The 12,325-nt window shown below is 34.1% G+C and overlaps 1 protein-coding gene across 3 annotated transcripts in view; it reads right to left on the bottom strand.

Annotated features, from left to right (window-relative positions):
• Positions 1-12,325, bottom strand: part of pacsin1b (protein kinase C and casein kinase substrate in neurons 1b) — a 91,409-nt gene that overhangs the window by 5,727 nt on the left and 73,357 nt on the right. For all 3 annotated transcript variants that reach the window (XM_068221784.1, NM_001033728.1, XM_009302728.4), the window contains 6 exons: positions 12,005-12,161; positions 9,060-9,295; positions 7,382-7,537; positions 3,374-3,549; positions 1,812-1,932; positions 889-1,019 (listed from right to left, as the gene is read on the bottom strand). In XM_068221784.1, coding sequence (XP_068077885.1) covers positions 889-1,019; positions 1,812-1,932; positions 3,374-3,549; positions 7,382-7,537; positions 9,060-9,295; positions 12,005-12,161 — 977 coding nt within the window. The remainder of the gene's footprint in view (positions 1-888; positions 1,020-1,811; positions 1,933-3,373; positions 3,550-7,381; positions 7,538-9,059; positions 9,296-12,004; positions 12,162-12,325) is intronic.

Genomic DNA, 12,325 nt, shown 5'->3' with positions numbered 1-12,325 from the left:
ATCCATCCATCCATCCATCCATCCATCCATTCATTCATTTAATTATTTATGCATTCATTTTGTTAATTCAATTATTCATTCATTCAATTATTTATCCATTCATTTAATTATAAAAATCATTCTGTCATTCAATTATTAATTCATTCAAATATTCAGTAATTTATTAATTCATTCAATAAATCATTAACTCAATCATTCATTCTTTTTATTCAATTATTCATTCATTCATTCAATCATACAATAATTCATTTATTCATTCAATTTTTAATTAATTCAATTATTCATTCGTTCAATTATTCATTTATTCACTCATTCATTTAATTATTCATTCATTCAATTATTCTTTTATTTATTGAATTATCCATTCATTCAATTATTCATTCATTCAGTTATTCATTCGTTCAATTATTCAATTATTCATTTATTCATTCATTCACTCATTCATTAAATTATTCACTCAATCATTTGATTATTTATTTATTTTATTAATAATTAATTAATTCAATTATTCATTCATTCAATTGTTCATTAGTTCATTTATTCATTCAATTATTCATACAATCATTCGTTCATTTGATTATTCAATTATTCATTCATTCATTCATTCAATTATTCATACAATCATTTATTCATTTGATTATTCAATTATTCATTCATTCATACAATCATTCATTCATTCATTCAATTATTCATTCATTAATACATTCAACTGATTGATTAATTATTTAATTCAGAGATAAGTTACACATCTAAATTGAAGTGAGCAGTTTCCGTTAAACAATTTGAAATATCATGGCTTTTACTCTCTTTTCTTCATCTAAATTAAGCTACTTTGACACAATCTAGATTGTAAAAAGTGCTACAGAAATAAAGATAAAGTGTCAGCACCTGCCCCGGTCTCCAGTCTGCGGTGTGCCGTGCTCCGCACCGTGTGTGACCTGAGTCAGTGTGACTCCATCATGGTTCCTCTTCACCTTCTCCTTCTTACTGATGGCGTGGCTCAGGTCTGGGTTGAACTCCTGATTTAGAGACAGAAGAGTTCAGCAACTGCTATGTGTTGTTCCAAAAAAAGGTTGCTCACAAATGCTTTACTTACTTAGAGCTTTTGTTTGGTTTCTAGTCCAAATATCTCATTCATTCATTCATTCATTCATTCATTCATTCATTCATTCATTCATTCATTCATTCATTCATTCATTCATTCATTCATTCATTCATTCATTCAATCAATCATTCATTCAATCATTCCTTTAATTATTAATTCATTCAATAATCCGTTCATTCATTCAATCATTTAAAAAAGTTATTCAAAAATGCTTTACTTGGAGTTTTTGTCTCGTTTTTAGTCCAAATTTCTCATTCATTTATTCATTCAATTATTGGTTTGATCATTCATTCATTCGTTTATTAATTTATTTATTTATTCATTCAATTATTCATGCATTCATTCAATTATTTATTCATTAAATCATTCATTCATTCATTCATTTATTCAATTATTCATGCATTAATCAAATCATTCAACTATTCATCCATTTATTCATTCAATTATCCATCCATTCATTCATTCATTCATTTAATCAATTACTCAATCATTCAATTATTCATTCAACCATTTATTCAATTATTAATTTATTCATTCATTCAATCCTTCATTCAAATATTCATTCATTCATTCACTTATTCATTTAATTATTCATTTAATTATTCAATTAGTCATTTATTCACTTATTCATTCAGTTATTCATTCAATTATCCATTCATTCGATCATGCATTCATTTAATTATTCATTCAATCCTTCATGTTTTACCTCAAACTGTGGCCAGTTCATGTGCATGCCGGGCCCGTGGACGCTACTGAACCACTTGAGGTCTTCCTGAGCACTGGCCGAGACGATGGTGCGCTCCAGCTCCCGGTACACTGTGGCATAGCTGTACAGGTTCAGGTATAGAGATTATTATGGGACTGCGTGGTATAGTAGCTTTTCTTACACTTTTTTTTCACAAAAAAAAAAAAATTACTGACTTGCTTCAATCAAATCTAAATATGTTCAAACCCAAACTCATCCCAAATAGAAATGCACATATAGTCCAGTATACATACAGATCTTTAAAATATAAAGAGACCAATCTGATAAATAGCTCCACTTCCCAAGATTTAAGGTCTAAAAAACATGGAGTATTGTTGTTGTTTTTTTTTGTTGTTTTTTTACTTCTCTCACTTTCTGCAAATAAATGGACTAAATCATAACATTCTTATTTGACCTTTTGAATACAAATTATAAAATAGTTTATAAAATAGGTGACTTTTTTCATCAGAGGAGTATTAAAAATTATTTTTAGCAGAATCCTTGGTGATTTATACACTTAATGGCCACTTTATTAGATTCAACAAGGTACTGGAAATATTCCTCAAGAGATTTTGATCCATATTGTCATGATGGCATCACAGAGTTGCTGCATACTTGTAGGCTGCACATCCATGATATGAATCTCCCGTTTCACCCCATTCCAAAGGTGCTCTATTGGATTGAGTTCTGGTGACGGTGGAGGCCAATTGAGTACAGTGAACTCGTTGTCATGTTAAAGAAACCAGTCTGAGATGATTCGCAGTTTGTGACATGGCGCGTTATTCTGCTGGTAGTAGCCATCAGAAGATGAGTACACTGTGGTCATAAAGGGATGGACATTCGTCTTCTGCAGACCTCGGTTGTAACGAGTGGTTATTTGAGTTACTGTTGCTTTTCTATCAGCTGGAACCAGTGTGGCCATTCTCCTCTGACATCAGCAAGGCATTTGTGCCCACAGAACTGCCGCTCACTGGATATTTTCTCTCTTTCAGCTCATTCTCTGTAAACCCTATAGATGGCTGTGCATGAAAATCCCAGTGGATCAGCAGTTTCTGAAATACTCAGACCAGCCCTTCTGGCACCAACAACCATGCCATGTTCAAAGTCACTTAAATCAGCTTTCTTCCCCATTCTGATGCTCGGTTTGAACTGCAGCAGATCGTCCTGACCATGTCTACATACCTAAATGCATTGAGTTGCTGCCATGTGATTGGCTGATTAGAAATTTGCATTAACGAGCAGTTGGACAGGTGTACCTAATAAAGTGGCCGGTTTATAATGTAAGTGAATGGTGACTGGGAATTTTCATTTTATTTAAATATTTATATAGAAACCATGATACATGTTTTTGTTCAAGATTTGTTAATAATAAATACAATCTAAACAACTTCACACAACTGAACTCTAGTGTATATCAGCGTAATGTTTAATTTGTCAACAGTCCATTAAATGACCTCGAAAGACATGAAAAAGACATGAAAGACATGAAAAGTAATAGATCAGATGACTGATTTGCAGCTGACCTTTGGCTCTCGGTGAGGTTGAGATGGCGTTTGGTATCCAGAAGCACCTCACGGAGGAAGTTCAGCCTCTTCTCCTCAAACTGCTGGCACTGATCGAACACCACCTCCATGTTCTCCATGTACTGCGGTGTGCATTTGTTCAGCTCGTCCAGGCTCTTCTCGTATTTCTCTTTGGCCTGAAACACGAAGCAAACAGCATTTTAATCCTCTGACTTGTTGCGTGTCATGTTAGACGCACAGTTTATGCAAATGTGTAGGGGCAAGCCAATCACAGCCAAGTTAATTTGCATACGGTTTTATATGCAACAAAGCCCAATATCCACCCAACAGTAAAATATATCAGGGTATATGCGGGAATCCTAATCGTAATTTTAATACCTTTTTAAGACTTTTTAAAGACCTTCTCAGAATATTTTAAGACCTCGTTGCCACGTCAAGATCTAATTAGTATCAAACCTTTAACTTAAATAAATCAATTGAGCACAAACATTCAACAGAACTAATATAAGCTCGGAAGAAACAAAGCTTGAAAGAATACATTACATTTAACCAAAACTGCTGGCGCCATTTATTTTGGCTGTGGTATATTCCAAACAAATAATGTTCAGTAGGTAGATTTTCCAAGAAAGATCAACTGGAGTAGAATGATCCAGCTATAGTTTCTGAATCGTTTTTTTTTATTTCGTAGCAGTCAGAACAATGAAGAGAATCCTTCTTTGATTGATGGATAAAGAGAAATTTTCATACAGTTTAAAAGAGAAGCCTGTTGAACCCTGACCATGAAAAATGTTAAAATGTTCACTAAAGCATGACATTATAAGTGAACCGTAAGAAAAATAAAAAATAAATAATGACATAAATATTGTATGATCCATTTTAAACAAAACAAAAAGTGAATTTAGTAAAAACTAAATAGTTTTTACTTACATTTTATTAGCATAAATTTCCCAAGATGTTCACTGTTTTAGTGCAAATTAAAGACACCAAATATTTGAATAAATTATTGTGCTGAGTGATTAATTATTTAGCTGACTGGTTGATTAATTAATAAAATAACAGAAATAATCAAATAATACAGCTATTATAATTAAAACAATGATAATAAATAGTAAAAATGTGTGTATTACAGTACATACAATATATTGTTATTATCATAATACAATAATAATGCTAAAACTGTATATAATTATCTGATTAAGACAAAACGTATTAGGATCTTAAATAAATGTAAACATTTTTATTTATTTATAAAAATTGCCTCATAGACATCAATATATAATGTTAAATATGAAATACTAATTGGAAAATAAATAAACAATAAAATAAACATTGCATGATTCATTTAGGATAAAAATAGGTGCATTTATTATTGATGAAATACAAAGTTTTTACTTGCATTCTGATGCTATTGGTATGAAACTGAATTTCCAAGATGTTCATTATTTAAGCGCAAATTAAAGATACCAAATATTAAATAATTACATAATTCATTGACTATTTGGCTGACTGGTTAATAAATTTATAAAATAAAACAATATCAAAAATAACCAAAAATAAAGATATTATAATTAAAACAATAATAATAAATAGTACGTATTACAGTAAATACAAAATATTGTTATCTATCTATCTATCTATCTATCTATCTATCTATCTATCTATCTATCTATCTATCTATCTATCTATCTATCTATCTATCTATCTATCTATCTATCTATCCATCCATCCATCTATCCATCTATCTATCTATCTATCTATCTATCTATCTATCTATCTATCTATCTATCTATCTATCTATCTATCTGATTTATCCATCCATCCATCCATTTATCCATCCATTTATCCATCCATGTATCCATCCATCCATCTATCTATCTATCTATCTATCTATCTATCTATCTATCTATCTATCTATCTGTCTGTCTGTCTGTCTGTCTGTCTGTCTGTCTGTCTGTCTGTCTGTCTGTCTGTCTGTCTGTCTGTCTGTCTGTCTGTCTGTCTGTCTGTCTGTCTGTCTGTCTGTCTGTCTGTCTGTCTGTCTGTCTGTCTGTCTGTCTGTCTGTCTGTCTGTCTGTCTGTCTGTCGCTCCATCTATGCTCTATCTATCTGATTTATCCATCCATCCAACTATTTGTATTTTTATTATGCTCATCCAAAACCACAGCATTTAATAGTATATATTTGTAAAGTTTGATTAACTGTAATGCAAATTAATCCCAAAAAATCTTAATCCCTCACAAAAACTATCAATTTTGGGAGAAAACATTTGTCTCACTTCTATATGTGTGTAATTTCTTAATTATATAACATCACTAAATGGGGATATTTAAGATTTGATTTTCTCCAGGCATCAGTCAAACATCCAGCATGTCTTCTGCAGTCCGCTGACTCCTCTGGGACTCTGGGTTAAGTGTGGATAATGGATGCTGGCTGAGGTTAAAGGCTAATGAATTGGCAGTACGGTGCTTTTCAGGGCCATTTATTGAACGTCCCTCTGTTGTTCCCCATTAAGTGTTCAAAGGCAGAGCCGTGATATAAAAGTAAGCTCTGGGGAGATGATGGAGCTGCTGGTGTAATGAATAGCGGATCAAACTGCTCCAGGACATTTCCATTATTGCCGTCTGTTGCTTCTGTTGAGCTCGACTATTTGAGATGAGTAGTTTCACAAAAAGGCCAACATTAATTTTGCATTAAATACACCATGGAAAGAAAGAGGGCTGCAAATATGCTGAATTTTCAGTAGGCCAACTTTTTTATACAGAGATATTGGCTATAAATTTGTTTAAGAAAGGGTTTAGTTGACATTATTGTAATAGGAAGTGTGTAAACAGCGTTTGATTTGTTTATGCAAAGAGATTTACGTATTTATTATTATTATAATATACTCATTATTATTACTTACTTTACAAAAGAACACTATTTGTATTACCACTTATTATGAATAATAATAGTTTTAAATATGATTTATGATATTTGTTTTACTTTTGTGCATGTGTGGTTGGACGTAGGCATTTGTAACAAATATAAATTTATCTCTTTCATAACCGAGGTGCAGGGAGAGGACGAGATAGTGGAGAACATAATTAAATCAATCCTTTAATTATTATTATCATTACTATAACTTATTTATTTATTTATTAATTTATAAGTGTATGTATTTAACTCTCTGTTTGTATTATTTTATATGCTCCAATGCTATTCACTCTGTATGTTTTTTTCTCCCTCTGTCTATTTGTTTTGCTCTTTTTACAAATTAATAAAAAAAGTTCAAATGTAAAAAAAGAATTATAACATTGTATTACAAGTTTTCTTAAACATTATTTTTAAATATGCAAATGAAGCATTCTTTTAATAAATATGTGCTAATTTGCATACATTTCTAGAACACAAATCTGAACACTGGATAAAGTCAGGCTTCTTGTTTTATATTTTTGAAGTATTTGTCAAAAAATTTACTTTTAATTTATTTAATATAGTATAAATAATAATTTATTTTATATAATGCATTTATCATGTATGGCCATTCGTTTATGGGATTTTTAATGACCTCGGTTTAACGTCTTATCCAAATGACGGCGCTCACTGACAGTACAGCGTCCCCTTCACTATACTGGGGCATTAGGACCCACACAGACTGCAGTGCCTCCTGCTGGCCTAGCGAACACCACAGCCAACAGCAACCTAGTTTTCCCATGTGTTCTCCCATCCAGGTTTTGGTATAAAAAATCATTGTATATTATGTTTATGTACAGTATGAACATGTCGGTAAAAACGTTCAGAATACATATTTTAAAAAGTTTGTGTATGTAATAGCTGCTGAAGTGATGATTTAGGACTCATTTGTAATTAAACGCACTGTAATTGAAATCTACATATCCAAACTGATAAGGTGTGACAAAAGAAACACTTAAATGTGTATTTTGACTGTTTTTCTTTACATTAGACTGCAAAAATGCATGAAAAAACAAGCAGTGTCAATTTAAAACAGCATTTTGTGTCTTGGCTGACCTTCTGGACGTCGTTTTTGCACTTGTCCACCTTCTCCTGCAGTTTCTTCTGCTGATCTGTTGTGACAGACGCTTCTCCTTTGCTGTTGGCCTCCCTTGCAGATGCAATTTTTTCTTCCTTACAGGCCATATGGTAGGTTTTCTTTGCTGTTTCCAACTGAAAATTAAAAATAAGATTAACACAGGAAACATATACACACATAAGTAACATTCATTAAGGCTTGTTTGTAGCTCAAATGAAGATCTGAAGACAGCATAAAGGTTAAAGATAAGACGTCTCGTTTGGAGATCTCAGAAGTGATTTGGTATACAGTTGAAGTCAGAATTATTAGACCTCCTTTTTTAGTTCGACAGAAGAAATAACTCAAACAGGTTTGAAGAAAGAGTAAATGACAGACTTTTTCATTTAGACTGTGACACGACTACCAGAGATATAGCCTGTGCAGATTATTGGAGTACTACACATCCGTAACTATATGAAATACAACTCCCAGAAGTGTTTGCACTCACACACCAGTTCCCGATCCCCCCTGATTACACACAGCTGGAAGCTGATTACTGAGACTGATTACTAGAACAATAAAGATACCCCATTCACACACACTATTTGCTGAGTCTTGTAAACTGTAAGTGAGCAAAACGAAGTGTTTTCCTTGTCTTGTCGTGTTTTGTCCTTTGCTTTGTTTTACTGTTTATGCTGTTTTGCCGCCTGTCCCTACTATTCGCCTGCTTTTGACTTTGCTCTTTGACTATTAATCTCATGCTCCAAATCAGAGCTCGATGAGGACCTCTGCTGGTTAAAGTGTGGGACAGCACTGGGTTGCAAAAATGTCAAACATTCACAACAGACGAACTCATAAATGTAGTAATACAACATTAGTAATGTAAACAAATTACTAGGATAAAAATTAATTAAGATTTCTGCAGTTTTTTTTTTACATATGAGATATGTTACATTACTGCACCGATGACTGTAGTAAAATCCAAGATATTCAAAAGTATTTACCTTTATGGAAACGTAAATAACGTAAATACTTTTGAATATCTTGGATTTTCAGAATTATTCAGACTCATACACCAAGCTACTCATCCCGAGCGGGGATTGAACCAGCAATTCCTGCATGACAGGCGAATGCTTTAAGGAGGAGGGTATGGGAGTGAGGCTTTTAGCACTGCACTCACCAGCCGGCCTCCATTACACACTATACTACAATAAGCAGTGGCCTTTTAAAAAAAATAGTAGTAAATAATACCCTAATGGCCTTTAGTATAGTTCAAAAGCTTTTAACTATAAATTGCTATTGTATTTTAGTTGAATTACTGGTGCGCGGGACTGGTGCAGAGCTTTGAAACCGTAGAAATGTATGTAATCGATGCCTAATCTCTCCCTATACACTTTACTAACCCACGAGAGTGTTTAAACTTTTGAATCAAAATTCAGTGCAGTCATGTGGGTATACGTGAAAATGAAGCTTCAGACGTCACTGATCATTTGATTATGGCAAAATAAATCGAGCTATGCACAACGTCACATCACTATGCTCCAGTTTGTACATGTTTGACTGTTGCCTGCCTATTTTCCTAACAAACTGCATGTACATCCTCATCTCTGTTTCCAGACTCGCCATTTTACAGACTGCACTGTCACTTTAGGACTTAAAGGAGATGTTCTGTCTCACCTCTTTGAGTTTTTTGGCCCAAGGCTTCTGCGCTTTCCGAAAGCCCTCGTCCGCTTCTTTGGTTTCTTTGAAGCCGCCCATCATTTGTTTGTGGTAGGCGTCTTTCTGCCAGTTCTTCACCTTCTCCAAGTCCTCATTCAGCAGATTATTCTTCACCTCCTGGTGCAATTCGCTCACTTTTTCAGCTTCGGTCATCACAGCTAACCAGGCTCTCTCCAGTGTACCGTATTGCGGCCCTGCAAACCATTCAGAGAAAAAAAACAATGCCAAAATTGTATATTTTAGGTGCATGATATAAACCCTTATTTTTTATTTGAAACATTTAAGGTTGAAAAACTAAATGTCTAACTAATGTCCAGTTTAACATCAACTTTAATGATCATAATTCATATTTTCTGAATATATTTCTGAGTTTTATGCTGAAAACATTCACCATTTGCGTAATTCATTAATGTAAACATAATAAAAATAGGGCTCTCCAGCAACACTTGTATTAAATGATGTGTTCTTGTGCCCTGAGGAAGGCTTTTAAACCAAAATGCTTTGGCATTTATTTTATTTCATTAAAATGTTCTCCTTATATTATAAGTAGGGATGCACTATATCGGCGGCTCTATCGTTATCGGCCGATAAATGCTATTTTTAAGATTACCGTTATCGATCCGATGTCTAAATTAGGCCGATATCTTTAAGCCGATAAATTAGGTTATTGTACAGACCTGCCTGCCGCGCACGCGTGGGCGGAACATGTTCAGACTTGTCCAGTGCACTTTAATGGAGCTCTCCTCACACTGTTTATTCGTTCAAAGTTCGTCCTTTCTTCATGTGCTATTGCTGTGCGTTAATAACTCAGTAAGTAACCACGTTCCTTATCATTGTGAAATGAAATCATTTATTTTTTGCATGCTGATTTATGTGAAATCATGAATATAGGCCTATAATCACCTTGCAATTTAGAAATTTTGCCTTTTTTGCTTTGAGTATAGACTATTCAGTTCAAAAGAGGAGTTCAATCTTTTCTGAAGTTTGCTGTATAAAAATATAACATTTTAAAATATTTATAATTATCAACTTATATATATCGGCTATCGGCCTCCAAGTCTGAAGAATTATCGGTTATTGGTATCGGTCAAAAAATCCATATCGATGCATCCCTAATTATAAGTGTTGCTGGAGTTCCCTATTCTTACTATATTTCTATATTCTATAGCTCCATATTCTAAGAGCTATAGACATTTCCTTACCCGTAACTCATGAATGCACATTTTTTTATGCATAATACAGTCAGGTTTTCAAACATACAGTTCAAAACATCTCTACTGACAATTTCTCGAGCCACCCAAGCCATAGACCTTTCTCTCTGCTACCCTCAGGCAGACGGCTCCGCAGCATCTGGTCACGCACTAGCCGACTGAAGGAACGTTTCTTCCCTCAGACTATCAGGCTGATGAACACTTAACACACCCCACACAGACTCTTCCATACCCCTCACTGCACACCATCAATATGTAGCATGCACTGCACTTTAACCAATCCATACTTGAAACAATACTGCCTACAACTCTGTGGACACCTATTCATTGTACATATCACTGTCAATTTTACATTGTCCTGTTATTTGGGAGTATGCTGTTGTATTTTGGACTGTCGTTGTATTTGCACTGACTGTATTTTGCGCTGTCTGTATTTTGCACTGTCATTTTATTTGCACTGTCTGTAATTTGTACTGTCTGGAGCCAGCACCTAAGCTTCTCACTCATCATAGCACACGCGCTGCTGATGATGTGACAATAAAAGTGATTTGATTTTGATCTAATAATAACAATAAAAAACGAATAAATGATGATTAAAAAACAACAAGTTTTAAGTATACGAATACAAATAATGCAACAGTGAATAAATAATTGCACTAAAAATTATAATCAAAAGGAGCATATTCAAAACATCTCTACTGCCGATTTCTAATGATAACAATAAAAAACAAATAAATAAAAAGTAAAATAATGACAACAATAACTAATAAGTATACAAATACAAATAATGCTACAGTGAATAAATAATTGCACTAAAATTACAATTAAAAGGAGCATATTCCAAACATCTCAAGTGACAATTTTTAATAATAAAATTTTTTTGATGCCAATGCTAAATGTCAATTTGATGTCAAAATAACATCAAATTGACATTTTGCACTGGCATCAAAAAACACGTCAAATTTTTAGTAGTTAATTGACATCAATTTGCAGTTCGACATGTTTTATGATGTAATTTTTTACTTTTACTTTTAATTTTAGACTTACACTCACTTGCCACTTTATTAGGTACACCAGTCCAACTGCTCTGTAACGGGTCTGAATTTGACATCAGCAATATAAAAGAATGGATCCATCCTGCCTTGTATCAACGGTTCAGGCTGGTGGTGGTGGTGTAATGGTGTGGGGGAGATTTTCTTGGCACACTTTGGGCCCATTAGTACCAATTGAGCATCGTGTCAACACCACAGCCTACCTGAGTATTGTTGCTGACCATGTCCATCCCTTTATGACCACAGTGTTCTCATCTTTTGATGGCTACTTCCAGCAGGATAACACACCATGTCATAAAGCGCAAATCCTCTCAGACTGGTTTCTTGAACATGACAATGAGTTCACTGTGCTCAAATGGCCTCCACAGTCACCACATCTAAATTCAATAGAGCATCTTTGGGATGTGGTGAAATGCGAGATTCGCATCATGGATGTGCAGCCGACAAATCTGCAGCAACTGTGTGATGCTATCATGTCAATAGGGAACAAAATCTCTGAGGAATATTTCCTGTGTTGAATCTATGCCATAAAGGACTAAGGCAGTTCTAAAGGCAAAAGGGGGTCCAACTCAGTACTAGTAAAGTGTATGTAATAAAGTGGCCGGTGAGTGTATATTACACAGTCAAAATCCTTCCTCACCTCTCTCCACGAGCTGCCTCCATCTCTTGGACCAGTCGGTGAGCTGCTGGCTATAAGCTTTCTCGATCTTTGCCCGCTCCTGTATGCAGCTCATCATGTCATTGCAGAGCCGATGACCGTCCTCAATGCGCTTCACTGTGCGCTTGTAGTTTCCAACCTTCAGAACCATGAAAACACTTTCAGATCAAACCATGAAAAGAGCGCTAGTGAAGCATTTGTAATAGAAAACAGCTACTGTCCTTAAAACAGCTCTGTAACTCATTCATTAATTTTCCTTCGACTTAGTTCATTTATTCATCAGGGTTTGCCACAGTGGAATGA

Source organism: Danio rerio, chromosome 6, assembly GCF_049306965.1.
Source record: "Danio rerio strain Tuebingen ecotype United States chromosome 6, GRCz12tu, whole genome shotgun sequence".
In the NCBI taxonomy this organism is placed as follows: domain Eukaryota; kingdom Metazoa; phylum Chordata; class Actinopteri; order Cypriniformes; family Danionidae; genus Danio; species Danio rerio.
The sequence above is the reverse complement of the archived record's forward strand: the minus strand, read 5'-3'. Positions and strand labels throughout refer to the sequence as shown.